This window comes from Mixophyes fleayi, chromosome 4, assembly GCF_038048845.1.
Source record: "Mixophyes fleayi isolate aMixFle1 chromosome 4, aMixFle1.hap1, whole genome shotgun sequence".
Taxonomy (NCBI): domain Eukaryota; kingdom Metazoa; phylum Chordata; class Amphibia; order Anura; family Limnodynastidae; genus Mixophyes; species Mixophyes fleayi.
In genome coordinates, this window is record NC_134405.1 from 38,636,709 (window position 1) to 38,660,085 (window position 23,377).

General features: G+C 44.0%; 3 protein-coding genes across 5 annotated transcripts; 1 reads left to right on the top strand and 2 right to left on the bottom strand.

Annotated features, from left to right (window-relative positions):
- Positions 1-1,252: 1,252 nt before the first annotated feature.
- LOC142151218 (uncharacterized) lies at positions 1,253-11,855 on the bottom strand. 3 transcript variants are annotated; one of them, XM_075206605.1, is made up of 11 exons: positions 11,053-11,443; positions 9,981-10,159; positions 9,767-9,902; positions 7,386-7,528; positions 6,828-7,001; positions 6,121-6,232; positions 5,476-5,635; positions 4,654-4,754; positions 3,931-4,087; positions 2,155-2,805; positions 1,253-2,112 (listed from the first exon to the last, which is right to left on the bottom strand). In XM_075206605.1, the coding sequence occupies exons 2-11, from the start codon at positions 10,128-10,130 to the stop codon at positions 1,689-1,691; spliced, it is 2,208 nt and encodes a 735-aa protein (XP_075062706.1). In that variant the 5' UTR covers positions 10,131-10,159; positions 11,053-11,443; the 3' UTR covers positions 1,253-1,688. The 3 variants fall into 3 exon arrangements, with proteins under 3 accessions (XP_075062706.1, XP_075062705.1, XP_075062704.1); XM_075206604.1 differs by lacking the exon at positions 11,053-11,443 and adding an exon at positions 11,504-11,855 and having other exon boundaries at positions 1,253-2,805; XM_075206603.1 differs by having other exon boundaries at positions 1,253-2,805; positions 11,053-11,442.
- A 1,217-nt stretch (positions 11,856-13,072) lies between these two features.
- Positions 13,073-19,945, top strand: ALKBH7 (alkB homolog 7). The gene is made up of 4 exons (XM_075206606.1): positions 13,073-13,405; positions 15,232-15,405; positions 16,962-17,086; positions 18,927-19,945. The coding sequence occupies exons 1-4, from the start codon at positions 13,115-13,117 to the stop codon at positions 19,048-19,050; spliced, it is 714 nt and encodes a 237-aa protein (XP_075062707.1). The 5' UTR covers positions 13,073-13,114; the 3' UTR covers positions 19,051-19,945.
- Positions 19,915-23,084, bottom strand: PSPN (persephin). Its single transcript, XM_075206608.1, has 2 exons — positions 22,927-23,084; positions 19,915-21,165 (listed from the first exon to the last, which is right to left on the bottom strand). The coding sequence occupies exons 1-2, from the start codon at positions 23,048-23,050 to the stop codon at positions 20,771-20,773; spliced, it is 519 nt and encodes a 172-aa protein (XP_075062709.1). The 5' UTR covers positions 23,051-23,084; the 3' UTR covers positions 19,915-20,770.
- Between the last annotated feature and the right edge of the window lie 293 nt (positions 23,085-23,377).

The window sequence follows — 23,377 nt, forward strand, 5'->3', positions numbered from 1 at the left end:
CCTGGATATCTTCTGCTGTAACTGTGGCCTGTTGATGCTGATGGGAGCTGCCCATGCACTCAGGCTGATTAGCTATTTTCTTTCTAACCACATTTAGTAAATAAGACTGATGGTGTACATTACGGTGGGCAATGCTGTAGTTACACCTTGCAATACATGTGCTCAGCTTTAGGCATCTTACTTTCCCCAAGTGGTTGATCATGGCAAAACTATGGTGGTCTTGCTAGGTGGGCAGTATATATAACCCTTCGATTTAGCTGGAGGGGTGGATAACACCATTCCATCATTGTATAGATTGTGGTTACTTTCTCCTTTATCAGGATGCCTAGAACTACCCCCTACTCATATAGCAGATCTATCACTTGGGGGGTAAAGACTGGAGTTATATACAAGCAGTGCTGGCAACAGCCTAGGTTCCTGCAGATGCTCGTTCAGCCATCTCTGTAGCAATCAAGGGATCTATCCATCTACACTGGGTTAAACCATTGTGCTGCAGGGAGAGATCAGTAGTTCAATGGTAGGGTCCATCTTTTACCTGGGAACCTTTAAGTTATCTGTGTCTCTATAAATGCACAGGGATGAGAGGCACTGGATGGAGAGCGACACTACCTTACCCACACCAGTAGGGGATCCACTGAGCAGGTTGGGACTGGAGTGTAGACTGTGCGGTTGGAATTGGAGGATGGGGCCCTAAAACTGCTATTCAATTTAGAGCCCTATTGTGACTGTCGCTGACACCTTCAGCAATGCAGGGAATAATGCCAAACTAAATAATGAGTTCCAGAAACCACTGCCATACAAGTATGGATGCTCCACTACCCGTTTTTAGTATCTTAGGGTTCAATTAATATGTGGGTACTCCTTTGTATTACTGGGGAAACAAAACACTGTATAGAACAGTGTTGGCTAACTCCAGGTGTTGTGAAACTACCAGTCCCAGCATACCCTTGCAGCAATAAGCTGATATATATTGGCAAAGCATGCTGGGACTTGTAGTTTCACAACACCTGGAGTGTCACATGTTAGCCAACACTGCTATAGAATCACTCCCACAATTGCAATGCCCACAGTATGATGTGCTTTTAAACTAGTGTCTAGGACAGGGAGGTACATTAATGAGCCCCCATATCACTAGGTAAGAACCAGATAAGATTAGGATTTGGGCTAGTGTAATGGTTGATTTAAACATTAGCTAAACATAGCGACCAAAAATAAAGTTCTCTTTCCCTTAACAAAACAAACACAAAGGGTAAAAAGTGATTGAGTGACTTTATTTACACACAATTGAAATCCATTTAGTTTGTGCTCTCAAAATCAATACAGTCAGTGCAAGTGATCAGTGTTCTATCAAATTATTCGGTGCAAGACCTTATTACAGTCCTGCAGGCCAACGATATGCAGTTCACAGTTCCCTAGTATTAAGGCTGCCAACGAGAGCCTTATGGGGGCCTAGAGTTATATAGCTGGTGGACCACGTGTTGTCTGTCCTGCAACGCAAATCAATTGGTGCATTTCTGCTCACAAGTGTCTATTACCCAGACCCCTACAGTAAGAGGGGGTGACAGGCCTTTATAAATAAAGGGGCTTAAGTCTATAAAAAGATATTAAAATAAAGTGATCCATATATTTTTACTACCATAACCCCCCCAAAGTATACAGAGCCGACATCTCTCTGAGAGACCCGTCCCTCAGTGGGAGCAGGCCAGGAATTGGGTTAGAAGGTCTTCACAAAGGTTGGCAGCAGTAACATATTCTGCAATCAAAGGCCCACCATTGTGGGCTGAGGGACAAGAACGGCGGAAGTGAAGAGGAGAACGTCCTGGACCGGATGTGTACAAGGAGTCTCTGCGGTGATACGATGACCTTCTGCGAGCAGAACGGCTCCCACAGCTTTCCCTGGCCTGGCTCTTGTAGCCATGCTTGTGGTGGAGAGATTCTAAAGACCTCCTCCTCTTGGTGTTGTCATTAGGAGGGACCTCATTCTTCTGGGCTGCACAGTAGTCTTCAAAATTAAGGAATGCCCTTGGTTGGTCAAAAGTGCGGTTTCCAGGATGAACATCTTCCATATACCTACTTCCATGGTGGTCTCTAGAATGGGGCCTCTCTCTTGACCTACTTCTGCAACGTTCTCTAGAATGGGGTCTCTCTCTTGACCTACTTCTGCAACGTTCTCTAGAATGGGGTCTCTCTCTTGACCTACTTCTGCCTCCATGTCTTGGGCAAGGTCTTTCGCTCAATCTGCTTCTAAATGCGTCTTCAGGATGCAGAGTCTCCCGAGACCTACAGCAACATTGAAGAGTCTCCTTCGGCCTGCTTCTAAGGACACTGTTGGGATTGAGCCCTTTGGCCAATTTCTTGTCAGCCTTCTTTTCACATGGACAAACACCTTGATCGGTCCTATCATGACCAGTAGATCCAGCACTTTGACTGCAATGGCAAGAGTCTACTCTAACATCTGGTACGTGTTCTCCAATGTCAAGGTGAGAGGTGTCTTTAAGAGGAGTTACCCTATACAAGGAGTCATTGTCAAAACACTCAGAGCTGTCTCTGGGTAAAGACAACCTCTCACTGGTAGGAGTGTCTCCGTCTCCCAATGTCCGTCTGCTTTCTTCAGAATGCAGGGAATCCGTCTCGTATTCCGCTGCAGCTAATTCATGCGGGCAGCCGGAGACATGATCACCACTTCTAGCATTCTCATTGCAGCAAGGGGGCTCTGCTGCCCGGGTGAGGCTGGCTCTGCGGTGAGACTGATTTAGGATAGACCTACGTAGTTCATCCCCTTGTCTTTTCTGCCCAGAGGATACACTGCAATACAGGACAAATACAAACGAAAAGCATATAGTTAGACAAGTTATCGACCCACTGCTCTATTTGTAAATGTCCTTAAGAGTAAGCAATGAGACAGCTTTAACTTATTGTGGAGGCGAGAATTAAGTACAACTAAGGCCAATAATACATCTGAGGTTGGAGAGGAGGGTAAATTGCACTATTACCCAGAGTGTCAGAACATTATATAATATGCAACATTCCAGATCACAAATCCTAGACTGGTGTCAAGAAACTGCTCCGATAGCAGAGTATGGTGCAGAAAATTTATTTATTACATGTTTAAAAGTTAATAGTCTCAGAACCTAACGTTTGGCATTACAGAAGACTTTGTTCCTAGTACATATAAAAAAAAAACCAGACACTTTGATTGAAAGTTGCTTTTAAAGCAGCATAATAAAACATGACAGGAGGTATCCTTAGTTATGAGAATACCCCCATTGTGACCACAGGTACTCCCCCCCCCCATCCCCCGCAAATTTTGCAGACTGCACCAACATTCACTAGAATGCAGCCTATGGAATCATTGGAAACATCTCTACGTCAGGGCGTTCATAACTCTTCAGTGCTCTCAGATGCAACTTCAGTGAATGCAGATACCTCAAACAAACTGACAAGTTGTATTCTTATTATATGCACAGCCTAAATGTACCAAACACTAGTTAACACTGCATAAGGTTTATCGCCACCACCTGGACACAAGTGATAGTGCTGCAAGTTTTCTATTCACTCCAGCTTTCCAAGCAGTATTTACCTAGTGGAGGATTCCAATAATCTGCCCCCAATGTCACTTAAAAAGAGGTTGATATTTTACAATCTGATGAGCAGAAATGGTAAATTCATGCAGCCATGATTCAGCTCATTATTTAGATTATATTTTTATTTACACAACACATACACCCTAAAATCTATATAGCAGTTTGTCTTATATGTTCATATATCAGATATAAGGGGCTCCAAGGAGCTAGTCAGCAGCTCTCTCACTAGTCGCCAGGGATATGGAGTCTGCTTATGGCACACGTTGTTCTACCAAGCTTCTCTTCTTTGTACTGTCCACTTATTGTTTCCTGGTTTTAGATTACCCTTTAACAAACCCCGTTGTACCTTTCAGCAGGGGTTAGCCGGAGCACCCTGAACAGCTCTGCAGTACTGGGGGTCCGCGGGTCATTGTGGCCACGGGAAAAGTTTGCGGGCAGTAGATATGGGGTCATGCTCAGCTTGAGGGGTGCAACAAATTGCGGAAGGGGCTGGAGCTCTGGAGCTAAAAGAGAAGAGGGGAAAAGCGTGAAGTCTTTCCAGGTTCTAGGGAGAACACAAGAGACTGCAGTGTAAGCAGAGAGGACAGCTGTACTGGTCAGAGTGGTACAGGAGAACACAGAACACCAGGGGAGAACACAAGACTGCAGTGTAAGCAAAGAGGTCAGCAGTACTGGTCAGAGTTGTACAGGAGAACACATAGAACACCAGGGGAGAACACAAGACTGCAGTGTAAGCAGAGAGGACACTGTACTGGTCAGAGTGGTACAGGAGAACTTAAACACCAGGGGAGAACACAACTGGATAACACTAAAACAGTGTCCAGGGACAGTTTACTGCTGGCCAGATCAACCTTCATGTATTACAATAGCTCATTTTACTGAGCATTGTTTTCTTCTATGCAGTCCAAATACCAAAATAAAAAATATTGATGGGCAATGCTCAGAGAATAAAAACAAATAGGACAGAACAATCTTAAAACCAGGGTAGGGACAGATTGAAACCGTAGACATGGTGGTGGTGTAGTAAGACAGGGACAGTCTCCTATGGAGAACATGGAGCAGGACTTACACTCACTCCTCGGGGACAGACTATCGCTCCACATCCGGCTACTATCCTCCGACTCAGTGTCCTGCTGGCTGCTGCTCTCACACGTGTGAGACCTCTCGGACCTGGGGAGGAGAGAGGTACGAGAGCAGACTAAATAATCACAACATACAGAGTTATAAGAAGTCTGTCTACTGTATATTTATACATTAGTCTGTCTTTTTAACAGGCTATTAGTGGCCAACAAATAAACACAAGTTTCAGGAACTTGGACAGCACTTTTGTCCAATCTGGAACCCTACTGAGATATCCAGCACAGAACCAGCTAGAGCCTAAACTGGAAGAGGACATGGCTTGAACATGGCTAGATAGGATACTTGGTATGTATGTAACCTTTGTTAAGTTCAGTTTTACCAAAGTTACACAACTTGTGATTGGCACCAGCTGAACATGTTTAAAACCCAGACTGTCCACTCTGTAGCGAGGCTTCTTTTAGAGAATCCTTAGGGGTATTTGAATCATACCTCTACAATGAGCGCCGTAATTAGCTGTAGAGTCAAACATAGCTTAGGTGTAACTATGAACAGTTAGGAATGTTGGCCCAAACAAGAAGTCTCCAGTGTCCATCACTTTTGTTTTTCCCCTAATCTAGTCAATGTTCCCAGATGCCCATGTCCATCAGTACAGCACCCACCACACTTATACACTAATATGGTATCAGTGTTGTGTTGGATGGCTGCTGGGACTCTTAGGAGGCGCGTTGTCTGTAAGCCAGTTACTTGCGCTGGTCGCAGTATGGCACTGAAGCTCTAACCAGCCATGATGTATAACAAACGTGTTCGTTACCTGCTGGGAGGAGCCAGTCTCAGGACCCTGTACAGCTCAGCGGTGCTCGGGGTCATAGGATCGGCAGAGGTCAATCCTCTCGGCAGTCTGGCGGCACAGGACCGATTGGGGGTGAACTGCTGCTTGTGGTGACTGGAAGTCCTGTTGGGTGTGTCTGAAGCTAAGAATTCAGAGTGAATTATATTATAGCCAGTGCTACAATTCAGTGCCTTATTTAGTACAACAGTCCTGTAAACAAACAAGGAATCCCTCACATTGTTTTTGTTTAATTCGCACCCGTCACTGACACAGTGGAGGCAGCCATGTTGTCTGAGGCAATGTTCATGGAAAAGGTCTATAAATTCACTAGGAACCAATGATTTCTAGGAGAATTTCTCATACTTGGTTCCTTCTGACTTATTACCATTGTCATGGAAATTAGTGCAAAGAAAGAATAAAAAATAAAATAAAATGATACTTGCCATTTTAAAGCGTCCTTTTTATGCCACCCAATTAAAGCAGATGTCAAACCTGGCCAGGGTGACCTAATGAATAATTCAAACGCACCATTGTGCAGAGCACTAAACTGGTGATAAGCAAGGGTAATGTTATAATAAGGGGTATTGTATTAGAGCCAGGTACACCCTAGAAGTTTGAGGTACTCACTGAATGCAGACCAAGGTGGAGTCTTCTTCCAGAGGGGTGTCCCAAGACCAGGGGTCATATTCAAAAACTGCTGCTTCATAAAAAGGGCCTGATCAGCTTCAAATTGGAGACGCTGTGTGACAGAGGAAAGTACTGTAGTATTTGTAAGTAATTGTAGTACAGTAAGACTTTCCTCTAGTCTCCAAACCTTCAAGCGTTCTCTGAAAACCCACCTCTTCAGACAAGCTTATAATATTCCTCAACCACCATCTTAATCTCCCCTATTACCACCCTCTACACACCCAACACAAGACAACAACCCTCTGACCAACATTGGTACACACACAGCCCACTCAGTACTTTTACCTTTGCATTCTAGCTGGTCCATTGTGCAATATGATGTAGCACATGCCCTTGTGTTTCAAACTCCCATTGTCCCATAGATTGTAAGTTAGCGAGCAGGGTTCTCTTACTTCTCTGTCTGTATGTATTACCGAGTATTGTTTTATTAATGTTTGTTCCCAATTGTAAAGCGCTACGGAATTTGCTGGCGTTATATAAATAAATGATGATGAATGATGATTTGTATAGGAGTCACATGGGCCATTGTTGCTGGATTTTCCTGCACTCTTGGTCATCGCAACATTTAAAAACACCAAAACACTTGTCCAAAATGTAGCTGTAGAAATACGGACAACGTGAAGAGACGTAAGGAAGGGGGAGATTACCTCTCGGCCCAGGCGGATCGCTGCCTCTGTAAACTTATCCCTCTCATCCTGAAAGGCCATCTTCTGCTCTTCGAAGACTGCCAGGTCCTGCTCCAATCTCAGCTGTTCCTCTAAGAAGTACGCGTCCCACAAAGGGGAGGGCTGGCCCTCACCGGGCGGTGGTAGCATCTGATCCTGAACGTGGCAACCAGAGAGACAAGCACTAAATATTATCACACACATTGAAGCTGCCAGGTAGAGGGGATAGAGCAGGACCAACTACCGGTAACTACTGTTAGTGGTTCACGTATTAATATTGGGGCTGTCACACAAAACGTGTCATAGAAGCATAATCCCAATTCCAAAAAAACATACTGGTAGGTTAATTGGCTGCTAACAAATTGACCCTAGTCTGTGTGAGTGTGTGCGGAATTAGTGGTGCTATATAAATAAATGGCAATAATATTATAACTATTATTAATTCCACCAACTTCTTCCACGTACAGTTCTGGGAAAATCAGGACCCCCCCCCCCCTCCCAAATACCTGCCAGGGCCCTCTCCTCACCCACCCCCAATACCTGCAATAGCTGTTGCTGTTGACTTATCAGCTCCCGGCTTTGGTCCAGTTCATCTCTCAGCTCTTGCACGTCCTTCTTGAGCCGTGTTAATTCCTTCTCATGGTCAGTTACGCTAATCACATGACTCACTTCAGATTGAGCCGCTGCGGAGAGGACACTTCTGATGTGAGATGTTCACAGCGATCACAAATACAAAACCTACATATCTGTTTAAGGGTGTGTGCAATTACATTTAATGTGACATTAAACTATTATAACTAGAGATGGGCGGGTCCGGTTCCCCGAGAACCGAACCCACCCGAACTTTGCCTATCCGAGTACCGAGCTGAGTAGCTCGGTACACTCCCGCCCGCTCCAAATCTAAATCGAGGCCGAACGTCATCGGGGCTCGGTTCTCGTGATACTTCAAGATTATAAATACACGCCTCCACAGCAATCCATCGCCATTTGACAGAGGGAGAGAGCAGGGTGTAGTCACAGGCTGATTAGAGCAGGGACAGAGAATCCAATATTCTTCTTGCAATTGCTCTAACAAAAATCGCCAGAGAAGAGAGGAGGATAGAGGTTTATTTTTTTTTTAATATTTGGCACTCCCCAGTGCTTTTGGGGTGTCCCCCGTAATTGTGCATAAATATTTCTGGGCCAGAAATACTGGCTGTCAAAAGTCATTTGTCAGCAGTATCTTACCAAATAATTTTTACCACTACAAGTGCTTTGCACTCAGAATGGATTCAAAGCAGTCCACATATGATCATAATGAGCAACCAGGTTCTGTCACCAGTCCTGATGTTAGTGTTCCCAGTACGTCATCTAGGCAACGCGATGTCAAACTACAGAGTGTTTCGAAATCAGTCCAAAAAAAAAAAAAAAATTAAATTTTTTTTTACTGTGTTGAAGCGAAAAAGAAGTGTTACTGAGCAAAAGTTAGTGCCGATAAAAAAAAAATTTCCAACATGCCATTCTACACACGCAGTGGCAAAGAGAGAATGAGGCCTTCACCTTTGGCTATTAGTGGCAGATCCCAAAAAGTTACCGAGCCTACAATTGGTGCCCAACTAGTGTTACGCGTCAAAGCCGAGCTGCAAGATAACAGTAAGGCATTAGAGGATAATGTTTGCTCTGATTCACAAATGACACCAATCCCTGTGGAGAGTCCATCCAACAGTGGGATGTCTAATCGTGAGCATTCTGTTAGTGTACCCATAAAGAAGGGCCCTTTCAGCAGTTCTGCTGATGTGTACCTGAACAGCCCAAGTGTAGCCGTTGATACACAAATTGAGGATGCCACTTTGGAAATAGAAGAGGATGAGGGGGAGATTTATGGAGGCGACGAGGGCGCTAATGATGATGTTGATGATTATGATGCAGACAGATACCAAATTGCCTTTCTCAATTTCTATTTATATTCTAGATTATATAACGGCTGAATAGTTTTCTATTTTACTCCTAGTGGAGAGGGGATCTGATGCAGACAGATACCAAACTGCCTTTGTCCATTTCTTTGTATATTCAAATTTCTAGTTCTACAGTCTATGCAGGCTGCTTTTTTTATATTCAACTACAAGTGGAGGGCAGGGGGGGGGGGGGCATAGATAGCCACCAAAGTACCGTGGTCCATTTAATTTTACTTTCTAGCTCCACAGTCTGTGCGGGCTGCTTTTTTAATATTCAACTACAAGTGTAGGGTGTAATATACACCCAAAGACGATGGCTACATTGCCAATAATCAAAGATGGATGAGGTAGACAACCAGGTTTGAATGTATAATTTGCAGACAAGTGTTCGCATTAAGGACGGCCTACCAGGGATTAAACTGTTTTTTTCATAATTTATTAGTTTTAGAATTACCTCACTTATCTAAGACCCAAATTTTTTTATTTTTTTCAAAAATAGCAAAACAAAACCAAACAAAACCAAAACCAAAACACGCAAGGACGGTTTTACAAAACCAAAACCAAAACACGAAGGTAATCCAGATCCAAAACCAAAACACGGGGGTCAGTGACCATCTCTAATTATAATACAAGTGCATGTAATTGGTATCTATTTATACCCCAGGGAAATGGGAAGGTTATGTAGCAATCAAGTCTACAAAGTCAGCCTCTACAAATTGGCAGGTGCCATAATAGATTAAGGCGTGCTCCAACTAGTGATTTATACAAATACACATATCGTACAATTAGTGAGAGAGAAAACAGAAATATGGCAGTGTGCATTGAACAACTTCTGACTGATGTTCTATTGCCAACATTAGTATACGTATATATTATGGCTACCAGCCAGTTCACTGCCTGGATGTACTGGCTATACCGGTTAGTGTTTGTTTTATATAACAATATATTTCTGCCTCATCATCTCCTAATTATAAGTGTTAGGCTCACCTCGGGCTTCCAGAGACTCCACCAGTTGTTTAAGGCCGTTCCACTGCTTCTTAAGGCTGGCTGTGAACCCAGCATCCCCATTACGGGTTGGCCTTGCACGTCCTGTCCCAACACGTCTGTTTACCCCTGTGGACTCCTGAGGAAATAGAGACAGAAACACAGACATAAGAGTTTACAAGGATGAGCCGGGATAAGAGACACTCCTCACACTTACCTCTACGGCTCCCCGTCCATGGACTCCCTCGTGTCTGCTCAGAATGGCCTGCACATCTCGTCTAATCTGGTCGTGGAATTTCTTCAGTTCTGCATTCTCAGATAGAGCCTCACGGACGTTTCTGTCCGAAACTCCCGCTGGGCGGAACATGTCTCCCGATACCCCTGTGGGGAGCAAAACTGCAGACCCAAAAATAATAAAAAATGTATGTATTTAAATAGGTCAGTCACCAAACTGCTGAGCATTTAATTCCCCAGTGTAATAGCTAAATACAGTACACAGCTCCTGACCAGCATATTACACTCACTATCCATTTATTACCTCATGGTATATGGTCGCCAAATAAGAATCACTATAATAAATCTGCATTTAAAAAATGGTGTTGCCCATAGCAACCAAGGTAGTTTTATAGTGACATTTAAAAAATAAAGCAAAAAAAAAATAGTAAATATTAAATTAGTCAGTACAGCAGTAATGGGCGACCTGAAACACTTCAACGGCCGTATGGTGCAGCCCGTTAACTGACAAAAGGCCCGTGCATTACCCTTAATCAAAGTAATAAAGTAACATTATATTTAATCAAAGACAGACATCTATCCAATAACATATCAGCAGGCATTTTAAATAAGCAATACAAGCTGTAACAAACAAATTAGACATACACTAGGAGGGAGCTGGGGGCCACAGGGGAACGCTCAGAGGGCCACATGTTGCCCTCACTGCACTACAGGCTATTTTTCATTAACAGCTCATACCTTTATCCAATTATTAAGAGTGTTTTATATAGCACCAGCATATTCCACAGTGCTTAACAAACAGTAATTAATAAATAAATACAGGTTATTATCAGACAGATGAAGAGGCAAGATGGAACCGCTCCTAAGCTTAGTCTAGGAAATTAGAAGTCTGATACATTTTGCATATTGGTCCATCCAGATTGCAATGGGAAAAATACTTTATGGGACTAGGTTATCCTGACACACAGCAATGTTGGCTTGGATAAAAATCTAATTAATTCAATGTATACAGCACAGAAAAAAAAATACAACCTTCACTCATTTAGGGCACTTACCAATTTTTGCTAATTGCAAGCTCTTGGTACTAGAGTGCAGCTATAGATATAGAGTAAATTTGGCTATAACACACGTTTTTGTACCTCATAAAAACACAACAGATTAAACTATTTGGAAAAAAAACCCCATCCACTTGGGGGTCAGGTGATATATAACAAACCCACAATAATTGTTCTGTGGAGAACAGCTGCAGCCTATTAACTTGGTCTGTGCCCAGACGAGGTACAATTTATAGGTGCATAATAAATATGTGCATAGTTGTTAACATTAAAATGACAGGCTGCTGCTGCTAAGCAAGTCCTGCATGATACCGGCTCGGCAAACCTTGGAGCACTACAATTTCCATCATGTTACAACTTCATTATAACGCACTGCTTTGAATTTTAAATACTTCTACAATAAATATTGACTTAACAGGCCTATAGCATGAGAACAGATGGTAAGACTCACATATCACGTGCAACAGTCATCTATTTCTACACTTAGTCAATACTAAAAAAAAAAAATATGGGGACATTTAATTTCCAAAGGCAAATCTTTAAAACCTGCACCGTCCCTGTAAATGGAACACGGTTGGCAACTATGAAAGTAATTCTACTGTACATGTAAATAATATCTGTATAGAGGGTTCTGATATAGGTCAGTGTTTATTAGGAAAACCTGTGTATTATAAAGTATAATGCACCCCCTACTGTAAATTATAACACATTGTAGTTGGCTCGGATTTCTGTATCCTGTATAAAAGCGCTTGACTTATATCCTTAGGCGTTTATATAGTGCAGTGTTGGCTAACCTGTGACACTCCAGGTGTTGTGAAACTACAAGTCCCAGCATGCTTTGCCAATATATAGCAGCTTATTGCTGGAAGGCTATGCTGGGACTTGTAGTTTCACAACATCTGGAGTGCCACAGGTTAGCCAACACTGCTATAGTGCATCACATCTCTGCCCACTTCATGGACGACATCTAGTAGGGTGGCCGACTCTGCTGGGAGAACTCCCCTGAAATTCGTGAGTCTCCTGGACATTCCGGGAGAGTAGGCAAATATGACTACGAGCGCAGAGTGTTCTGAAAGGTAAATAAATTGTGAATGCGTACCTTTATTAAAGCAAAAAAAACAAAAACAGAGTAAAATACAATCCCTGCTTAATTTGGACATTTTGGTGTTGCTATAGTTCCTTATTTTAAAAGAAAAAAACGCTATCAGTATTTTGGTTCTTTTACTTAATTTGCAACATCCAGGAGTCTGGGAAATGCGCAGTCCTCATTTTGCACGCATGTATCTGGCGTATTCTTAAAAAAAAATAAAAAAAAAAATATGTTTGTAGGTGCTATGGAGCAGGTTTTGTTTTTAGAATCCCATTCAAATGGATACAGAGATGTTTTAGGAACATTTCTAAATCATCAAATTACTTCAAATTCACTCCAGACAGAAAAAAAACTTGCTTCCTCGTAAAACTTAGGCGTGATTTATAAACTTTGGGATGATTTATTAAGGCAGATTTAAATGTAGTACATGAGCTAGCCTTGGCTTTGTGGTTGTGAAGCTTTTACTGTCCCCTGAGACTGTTCTTGTGCATTTTTGCTTGTTTAAAACATTGGAACTTCCACAAGGAGCAGGGCCTGGCCAACCTGGGGCTCTCCAGGTGTTGTGAAACTACAAGTCCCAGCATGCCCTGCCAGCTACTGGCTGGCTATCTACTGGCAAAGCATGCTGGGGCTTGTAGTTTAAAAAAAACCCCTAGGGAGCTACAGGTTGGCCAGGCCAATATTCATCCAACTCTGCTTATTTTCGCAATTGGTGGTGTAGTTTCCAAGTTATAATTACAAGTTAGGCTGAAAACACTAGTATGTCATTTTTTTTTAGTCATGATTAAACAATGATTTTGATAATAAATGCAAATGGTGTAGGCAGCCATGCTATATCACATTGTGGCTGCTTATGACCTGTGAGAGTGGACCCTGATCTTACATAATGCCGCATATTAATGTTTAACCAGCAGACTTCGTGCGCCGATGACAGCTAGCCAGTGTCCCCTCCCATGATGCACCGCACACAAGATGGCGGCGCCCAGTGCAGCTCGCGGTTGCCTTGGTAACTTGCGGCTCTGGCTCCGCTATGGGGTGTGTATTAGGCCGCAGGGCCCGTCTACCATACCCCCGGGCGGGCTGCCCAGGTACTGCCATGGGGATACCCATCTTCTTCCGTCTTCCTCGGCCGTGCTCTCCCGGCTGTCCCCCGGCCTCACCCTCCAGCCGGACTTCGTCTCTGCCGAGGAGGAGGCCGCCCTGTGCGGGGAGCTGGAGCCCGTCCTGCGGAAGAGGCGCTACGAGAGGGGCCACTGGGACGAGGTGAGGCCCGGGGCCGGGGGGGGGGTTACCCCCAGGGCACTGCCAGGGGCAGGCTGGGGGCATTTACACTCCTTGCTGGTCCCACAATGGGCTACCTTGGGCTGGGGGGTGACTATAAATGTATGGCTTGGGGGACTCTGCTTCATCTCACCCCCTTCCAACAGGATCTGGCATAGGTGCCAGTGAGCACTGCCCAATTATCTGTCTACCACACAGGTAGTGTGATTTAATATAATGTGTATGAAGTACTTCTGTACCAGAGTTTGGCAGATTACAGCTCTTCAGCAATAAGGGGGGTTCTCTATTTTAAATAGTATTACGTCCAAATCCCCCCTACTTAGCTGTAGTAGGTGTGGGCCAGGGCCGTAACTAGGGCCCGGGGCGCAACGCTGATGGGGGGGGGGGGCACAATTTAGGAATATTTTAGATACATTTGGTTAAAATTGAGTGCTAGGGAGGCGGCATTTGTCTTTCTCGCCCCAGGCGCTAGAATTCTAAGTTACGGCTCTGGTGTGGGCAGAGCTGTGACTAGACATTTTAGTGCCCTGGGCGAAAGAGAATATTGCCTCCGTCCCATATCTTTGGTGGGTAGGATAGTTGGAGCTGCTGAGAAGCGGTGTGGTAACCTAAAGAGTGTGCGGTTAGCCCTTAACATGTGTATACTGTCCTCCCCCGGACCCTGCCGCTCTCCTGGTTGTAGCTTCTTATTGATGGTTGTGTACCAGACTAGGGTCACTTTGTTAGCAGCCAATTAACCTACCAGTATGTTTTTGGAGTGTGGGAGGAAACCGGAGCACCCGGAGGAAATCCACGCAAACACAGGGAGAACATACAAACTCCTCGCAGATAAGGCCATGGTCGGGAATTGAACTCATGACCACAGTGCTGTAAGGCAGAAGTGCTAACCACTGAGCCACCATGCTGCCCATTTGATCAGCATGGCTGAGCTGGTTGCACTCTCCCACTTAACACCAGTCTGTATAATCGGATTTTAAATCATAACCATGCTGATTACAAAACATAATAAATTGGTTAATCCTGCACAGATTCCCCCCTTGGTTTTGGACCCAGGGTGTGGGCACGTCCCTGGTTACAGCTCTGGGTTGCATCTGTCATTCACAGGTTCTGCGTCAGAATTCTTCTGCTCCAGAGAGACCTCAGCTGCAGCAGACATGATTGACAGAGGTTCCGTCTGTAAGCGAGTGTCGGGACACTGCTAAATGCAATGAATGACTCCCACCAAAGTTGTATTTACAAGGAAGGGGGATTTGGATAAAATATTATTTAAAGTGGAAATACCCATATTTATCTTCATTTTAAGGACCAGTTACCTCCACTTTCTGCTTCCTTCAATTGTATAGAATTACTCCCTAGGTCAGTGATGGCTAACCTGTGACACTCCAGGTTTTGTGAAACTACAAGTCCCAGCATGCTTTGCCAGCTATTAGCTAGTTATCTCCTGGCAAAGCATGCTGGGGCTTGTAGTTTCACAACACCTGGAGTTTCACAGGTTAGCCCTCACTGCCCTAGGTGTTATGAGACTACAAGTCCTAGAATGCCAGTTGGGGGCATGTAGAGATTTGAACTGGGCATCCTGTGTCTTTTAAAGGATAAATCAATTTTGGGTGGAATATTTTAAGTAATACTTAGTTCCAAAATAATACTTACATGGGGACTGATATTCAGCCTATCTATGTGTCCCCCTTTATGCGTGCCTTCTTCTCAGCCCGCTCCCACTGGTAACATATCGCTGGTGGGTAACATCCTACCTCTTGCATAGAACACTGGGTTGCAACATCACAGACTTCTTTATCTTCTTCCGACAGGCCATCCATGGGTTCCGTGAGCTAGAGCGCCTTCAGTGGTCCCCGGGCTGCACGGCGGTCCTGCAGAGAGTGAGGGATAAAGCTTTTACCCCCGATGAGGCCCAACTATCTCTTGTCCATGTCCTGGACCTCCAGAAAGAAGGCTATATCAAACCACATGTGGACAGTGTAAAGGTAACAATGACTGCTTTATAGTTCTGGTGACCTTTGGCTATCAGTTAATGACTTAGTCTACCAGTCACCTGCACAACGTAAGGCACTTTCTATACTAGCTCCTAGTGAATTTCTCAGGAATATTTGCACAGCCCATAAGATGGCTGCCTGCAGGTGACTGGGGCCCTTTAAGCACCCCACCCGCAGTACCAACCCAAGCCAACCCTGATCTGCATTCACTTTGCACGTACTGAGCTTGAGTTTGAATCTCCTGCCATGTTCTGGCTGACAGTGACCACCTCTGCTTTTTGTGGGAGTCACTCGGTCCACTCAAGTCTCGTGTAGAGATACTAACTTGTATTAGTTATGACAGTTCACTGGACAACGTTCAGGGTACATTTGCTAGTAGTAAATAGTATTAAGGCAATATACTCTGGTGTCTATTATCTGTGATTTCTTTTATCTTGTTTAGAACAGCAGTGCACATTCTTTCACGTTTACATCAGGAAATACATTGAAGGAAACTAGTCATGGACTTAGTCATCTGCTTAGATGTCTATGTCTAACTATATGGGTTCACCTCTTCTCTGAGTTCTGTGCTAGGTATTGTTTTGCATGACCCCAAGTTAGCAGTAAGAAATGCCATACATATGTCTGTCCTGTACCGGTGTTGACCCTATTCTCTCTCTCTCCGCGCTGACCCTGCCCGCTCTCTCTCTCCGCGCTGACCCTGCTCGCTCTCTCTCTCCGCGCTGACCCTGCTCGCTATCTCTCTCCGCGCTGACCCTGCTCGCTCTCTCTCTCCGCGCTGACCCTGCTCGCTCTCTCTCTCCGCGCTGACCCTGCTCGCCCACTCTCTCCGCGCTGACCCTGCTCGCCCTCTCTCTCCGCGCTGACCCTGCTCGCTATCTCTCTCCGCGCTGACCCTGCTCGCTCGCTCTCTCCGCGCTGACCCTGCTCGCTCGCTCTCTCCGCGCTGACCCTGCTCGCTCGCTCTCTCCGCGCTGACCCTGCTCGCTCGCTCTCTCCGCGCTGACCCTGCTCGCTCGCTCTCTCCGCGCTGACCCTGCTCGCTCGCTCTCTCCGCGCTGACCCTGCTCGCTCGCTCTCTCCGCGCTGACCCTGCTCGCTCGCTCTCTCCGCGCTGACCCTGCTCGCTCGCTCTCTCCGCGCTGACCCTGCTCGCTCGCTCTCTCCGCGCTGACCCTGCTCGCTCGCTCTCCCCGCGCTGACCCTGCTCGCTCGCTCTCCCCGCGCTGACCCTGCTCGCTCGCTCTCCCCGCGCTGACCCTGCTCGTTCGCTCTCCCCGCGCTGACCCTGCTCGCTCGCTCTCCCCGCGCTGACCCTGCTCGCTCGCTCTCCCCGCGCTGACCCTGCTCGCTCGCTCTCCCCGCGCTGACCCTGCTCGCTCTCTCTCCCCGCGCTGACCCTGCTCGCTCTCTCTCCCCGCGCTGACCCTGCTCGCTCTCTCTCCCCGCGCTGACCCTGCTCGCTCTCTCTCCCCGCGCTGACCCTGCTCGCTCCCTCTCTCGCTCTCTCCCCGTGCTGACCCTGCTCTCTCTCTCTCCGCTGCCAGTTCTGTGGTAGCACCATTGCAGGGATCTGCCTGCTATCCAGCAGTGTCATGCGATTGGCGTGTGTGGATAATCCAGAGGAGCGAGCGGATCTCTTGCTGCCCAGACGTTGCCTTTATATAATCAGGTAGGTTGAGGGAGTCGCCTGCAGGTAGGGTTGTTTATAGCTTAAGTGTAGCTGCCACACTTGTAGCGCCACAGGTTGTCCAGGCATAGTTTGCAGGACTATAAGCTTGGGTGAAGGTGAATGCACCTCTTACTGTGAAATACAAGGATATTATAAGTCACCAAGGTACCCGTTCCTTGTAATAGCATTGACCACAGGCTCTTATACAGGATACAGGACTCAGAAATGACGTTTTATCCTTCTCTATGACATTAGGGGGTGTGATAAACTTTATAATAAGTGAGTAGTCATTTTTTAACAAATTAATTTGAAGAAATTAAATGTTTTTTGTATTTCTTTTACCGTTTAATTGTATTTTGTTTAGTTATGCACTTTTACTTGTTTTATGAGAGGTGGAAACCTGTGGGATTGTCACACAATATTGTGATGTGAGTGGGCGTAGGACTGGGATTTTGCTGCGTGTATTATGGGCAGTGTAATGTATGGCTGAGGTAAATTAGATGGAGGAAGACGGGAATGAAGCAGACACCGTGTATGAACAACCGTGAAGTATATTATTTTTGTCACTGTCTGGCATGGCGTAGGAATGTCCTAACATGGCCACCGTAGTGAAAGATTTTATTCTCTTTAACGACATAACAAAGATAAGGCCATCTATCGCTGCTGTCATTATTCACACCTCTCTTGCGTCATATCATTTAATGTTCCAAATGTGTTTTATAAACATGTTCCTTTTAACACTGGGTGGCCACATTTCTATGCTGTGAAAGTATTATAGACATTTTTTACAACAACATGTTAAGTTGTTTTTGTCTGTGTGAGGAAAAATGTTTCTATAGATAAATATGCACCATATATTAGAAACTATTTGCCTGTTTTAAAAGCCTCCCTTTAAGGATCTCCTAAGTTACACACAATCACACTAAAAAAAAACTAAAAATCTTTAATTTTGGTGGATATAAAATCTCTTAGTTACGGTGGAAAATAACATTTGAGCATTTATCAGTATATGTAGAAATCACTAAAAGCTTTTTTTATAATAACCATTTGTGTGAATTTGCCTTTCTTCTGTTAACTTATTATTGCTGTTATCACCTTTTATATATTTTATAGTGCTGTACAATCTGAAAATATTTAGATACTCGCATCACTTCCTGTTCCTGCAGAGCTTACAATCTCCCTACCTCAGGCACATAATTAATACACACACATGGGCCAATTTAGTCAGAGGCCATACAGTCTACCTTTATGTCATTGGACTACATGTAATGCCATTTGCCACCTAATGCTGCCTTATAACAGTGGCAATATGTCACCGGTGGATGAGAATTTATCTTATTTTAGTTCTATAATCTAATCAAGAGGATACGAGGATTATAATTTGACCATTACCACACAAGCCCTTAAGGTATTCAGTGGGTGTATATGTTTTCTACCTCCTATATTTTACTGACTGGATTCTGCACCAGTATGAACACGTTTGGATCAGACCCCGTATTTCGGACCAATATTCTTCTACATTTATCCAGGTTAAGTGAATAAAAACGTAAACATTTGTAAGGAGTGAGACTGATAACTTATAGCGTTTCCTTCATAGAGACAGTTTGTGTCTCCTGCAATGTTTAGTTTGTAGAATGTTATTTTATGTTTACAGAGTGAGGTGTGGGCAGTCCTGTGGGAGATGCCAGCTTAGAGGCTAATTCCAGCATTGCCCTGTGTTCACGAACATCTTGAAGTGGTCTTTTTATGTGGTTGAAACAACTTAAATGTTGTTTGCTATATTGTTTGTGTATGGGGAAAATATAACCGTGTGTTCACGCCTTGTCTCCTGTCGTCTCAGCGGTGCCGCTCGCTATAAGTTCACGCATGAAATTCTACGTGACGAGGAGTCCTACTTCAGCGGCGTACCTGTACATCGTGAGCGCCGTATCTCCATCATCTGCAGAAATCTCCCTGCGAGCTGATGGGTGGGAGACGGACCATCTTACAGCCGTGGATGAAGTTTGGGTCACTTTGTGCCTCTATAATGACCTTTTACTGTTCTCTAGGATCTTATAATTGGGCGCTTTCCAGCTGGTGGATGTTTATATGCTGACAATGAGAGAATGGAAACGTCTAGATATATGTGTGCACCTCAAGAAAGATTTGCCAACGTGATTACACAGACGAACGCTCTGATCGGATGACCATTTTCTATGGACCTAGTCATATGATCCACTTTTTTTGGTCTTTCCTGAAAAATGCATGATTTTTTTTCCTTCTAAGTTGCCCACTTTGGCAGAAACATAACTATGAAAATCCAGAGTAACCAACGTGATTAGGTTCATAAACCGTTTTGTGAACACAGAGAATTATCTGAGTGTATTGATATTTTATTAGACCCTTTATATCATGTCACTCGCACAACCTCGTGCGCCCAATATAGGATTCCTGTAGGGGTCTTTTGTGTGGTATCACTATGTGGGCTTTGCAATACTTAGGGGTAGATTTATCAGACCATCTAAAAAGAAAAAGTGGAGATGTTGCCCATAGCAACCAATCCTAGCTGTCATTTATCTTGTACATTCTAGAAAAAGCTGGAATCTGACTGGTTGACGTGGGAAACACCCCCACTTTTATTTTTTTAGAAGGTTTGATGAATCTAGCTCTTGGAGTCATGGGTAATTATGAAAGCACATCTTAGTGATCAGTGCGGTGTCCTTTTCCTCATAAAATAAGTAAACATTTTTGCTAATCGGTTTCATCTGCTGATTTTAGAATCTGATGCAAAAAAGAAAACACAACAGTCCTAATATCTATAATATATATATATATTTGTTTTTTATTGTTTCAAAGATCTGTAATAGAATAAATAAATAAATTATTCATTTAAATAACGTTCCATTTGCTCCTGGCTGCTAAAAGCAATACTAGTTACATAGGAGACATGACGGAGAGAGAAGCTATGTGCAGATTGTTCTTCCCGCAGAGAATTACTCTTATCTCTCCACCTGGTTACTGGTGTAGAGGGGGGCAGGGACGTTATTAACCCCTGGATGTCACAGTACTGCATTATATTCCTGAAATAACCCAGAGGTTGGCATCCTGTGGCTCTCCCGGCTGTGGATTGGTGGCTGTGGATTGGCGAGGCGAGCTGCAGTAAGAGCCGCTGAAAGGCGACTTAACCTCTGCACTCCCAAAACAACCAGATAATGGACTTCTCCCCTGTCATTGACCTGCCAAACAATATAATGTTAACCCCTCACAGTGCTGTTCATGTGACCTTTCCTGAACATAAAGAACACCTCCACATTTAAATGCAAGAACTACAGTTGTGAAAATTTGTATCGGCAGCAGTGCAACATATTTATACATATCAATCCTACAGCACATACGTTTATTAAAGGTGACTTGGCACAGTGCAGTTCAGAGCCTTGTCTGCTACAGAGCTGTGCTGCACTTAACCCCTAGCCTGCCGTCGCCCTGCTGAGCATGGCCCTGTTAACCTCCGCACTGCCTAAGGGTTTTCTCTAAAACATCCGCTGTGTATGTTTTTCCTGCAGAACCCGGGCTGCCTGCTTCGGCTACTCTTGTCTTTCTCGGTCTTCAGTCCCAGGACAGCTGTTGCAGGGAGGCAGGGGTTAAACAGATTACATTCATAAATAAGTGTACTACGGAGATGCTCTGCGGTATGTTGAAAGAGCCTCAGCCGACGCAACTGCACGCTGCCGCCGACAGCTTTTCCACCGTGTGCCACCGATGACTGTCATCCAGAAAGGCCACGTCTTCGTAGTGTGTGGGTCGACAACAGGGTCCCCCAAATATTTTGTCCTCCAGAAGGGCGGGCAGCTCGCTCTTCTGCAGCAGCCGCGACAGGGTCAGATCGTGGTTGGTACGAGATCTGGGACATCCTCCGCCGCAGTACTTGAATAGGACGGTCTCTTCAGAGTCGTACCCGAGTCCCAAGTCACCGACTCGGAGCAGCAACGTCTTTAGGCGGCATTCTCGATCCTCCATACGAGGACGCCCAGACTGTGACAACCTTCTTTTAAAACGTGGGCGCGGGCCACTTCCTAGCAGTGACGAGAAACTGCCCCCATCTGTTTAGACACAAGTGGTACATAATTGACACCATTAATGGTGGTTATAGTGGCTACAAATGACTTATTAACACATTTTACATACAATAGATGGTACTTAAAAGGTTTTTTTTACTCAAATATAGTTGCACTTGATGAAAATCATAATGCTGGGTACTACATCTTACTGGAATAACTCCTGAAATTGGACATGGCTCTGAAATCACCTGTTGAAACCTCAGAACACAGTGTTGCTACAAATTGACAAGTCATTTATTCACAGCCTTTCTTAGAGACAATGGTAACCATGGAAACAGTTAGGTCCGTGGTTGCTAAAGAAGATCCCTTATTTGCAGCATATCCGTCCACTGGCAGCAGCCGTGTGTTCTGAGGTTTCTACAGCCAATTTTAGGCAGAAGTCATAAGTTTTTGCAGGACGTTGTAGTAACCAACATAATGATTTTAATTAGGCAAAGTGATTTTTTTTTTTTATGATTGAGATTACACTTGAAATGCAATCAAATACATTATTAATACTAAACCAGAGTTCAGATAAGAGCTAGTTGTGAAATTATCACCCTGTTCTGATTGCATTTTCCAACGTAATATACATTATATATATATATATATGTGTGTGTGTATGTACAATGCCATATAATTTGATTTTCCTTTTCACAAGTGCATTCGTTTAAAATGTAATACATTATCTTATGTACGCGATTCATTTCTCCCATGAATAACATGTTGTCATGGTTATTTTACTGAGACGACATCTCTTATCTGTCCGAGTTAACAAAATAAGGGAGCACTCAAATGACGCTAACCGAGACTGATATTTTCTACCCGGGCATGGAGGAAAAGGCATTGCCTCTTATCTGCTATAACAAGCAATAGATTGGGGATGCAGTAAAAAATAAGAGAAAGATATGCTTTATTCAATCTATGTATATATTCAACAAAAATATTGAATAAGTCCGTAAACAGAGATCACTTTTACAATTAATTTTTAAAGTTTTGAAACCAGTGTACCAAAACCAAAAAAAAAGGAAATATTCGTTTGAGATGCAATAGACACATACGTTGTAGGCATCTAGACTATGACTCTGCTATCTTGTACATTGAATCTGTTCAGCCACATTTTTTCTATTTTCTCATCCACTTTATAAGCACAAGAGGACACATCCGTACTGTGATTGGTATGAAGTTATATGCACATAGGATCAGTCATCAATCCATTATTACTAGGTATGTAGCACATTTATAAAGATAGGACAGTAGGACAACACAGCCCCAAGTGTGGTAGCTTGCCATCTATGTACAGTCTCTCATTAACATATCATTCATTCTTTATTTATCATAGGGTGCAGTCGATAAAGGCAATTACATTTCCAAATAATAAAGGCAGGGTATTTTTTTTACGATAACATCACAATTCAATACCCCAAGCATGCTTTTATTCATACAAAATTCAGTGCTAAGAATAAAACAGAAACACAAATGTTCTATATCGCTTCTTACCGAACAGCCTGAACCTGGGAGATTTACAATGAAGAGTTGGGTGAGGCCAATCAAGTAACCTGTAGCTTTTCATGATAAGTTTAGCACTAGTGACCTTGTTGACTTGAAGTTTATGAATGACATCTAACGTTACCTATGCACAGCACTCCATGGGGCAGCCCCAGATTATTACAGTATATAGAGCAATGTCAGGTTCCTATAATATAAATGCTATGATCTAGTGGTACATAAGATGATGTGAGCTGATTTAATGCAATCTTCTACCTTGCCGGGAGTGATGTCCTCGCTGTAAGACCCCGCTCGTCCCAGTGGTATCCAGAGCTGCTGGGGTCACAGTCCTAAGCAGTGCGAATACAAGGGTGACCCAGAGTGACTCCCTGCACCTCATCTCGTATACCGTGTCCGATCAAATCTGTCCGAGGAAACCTCCAGTCCCCAAATTTATACCCATCGGCTGGGATGCATTAACTTGTCGCATACCGGACTTTCCCATATTAAGCACATGGTGTATAGACGGGGGGAGTGTTCGGAAAATCAAAGCAGGATCTCTTTAATTCCTCAACCCTGCATCACCCACCCCCAAGAATGTGCTTTTTGTACTTGTACTGTGAAATATATATATATATATATATATATATATATATATATATATATATATATATATATATATATATATATATATACACACACACACGGATAAGCCACAACATTAAAA

Bases quoted from the DNA above. Each gene is read 5' to 3' on its own strand.
- LOC142151218 (XM_075206604.1), bottom strand. From the start codon at position 10,130: ATGTTCCGCCCAGCGGGAGTTTCGGACAGAAACGTCCGTGAGGCTCTA. The intron at 4,088-4,653 runs GTAAGTCCTGCT...CTTCTCTTTTAG, and splicing joins TCTGTCCCCGAGGAGTGAGT to CTCCAGAGCTCCAGCCCCTT. The intron at 2,806-3,930 runs GTACAACGGGGT...CCTGTATTGCAG, and splicing joins CGGCTAACCCCTGCTGAAAG to TGTATCCTCTGGGCAGAAAA.
- ALKBH7 (XM_075206606.1), top strand. From the start codon at position 13,115: ATGGCGGCGCCCAGTGCAGCTCGCGGTTGCCTTGGTAACTTGCGGCTC. The intron at 13,406-15,231 runs GTGAGGCCCGGG...TTCTTCCGACAG, and splicing joins AGAGGGGCCACTGGGACGAG to GCCATCCATGGGTTCCGTGA. The intron at 15,406-16,961 runs GTAACAATGACT...CTCCGCTGCCAG, and splicing joins CACATGTGGACAGTGTAAAG to TTCTGTGGTAGCACCATTGC.
- PSPN (XM_075206608.1), bottom strand. From the start codon at position 23,050: ATGAGGTGCAGGGAGTCACTCTGGGTCACCCTTGTATTCGCACTGCTT. The intron at 21,166-22,926 runs GTAGAAGATTGC...GTGTCTAAACAG, and splicing joins AGGACATCACTCCCGGCAAG to ATGGGGGCAGTTTCTCGTCA.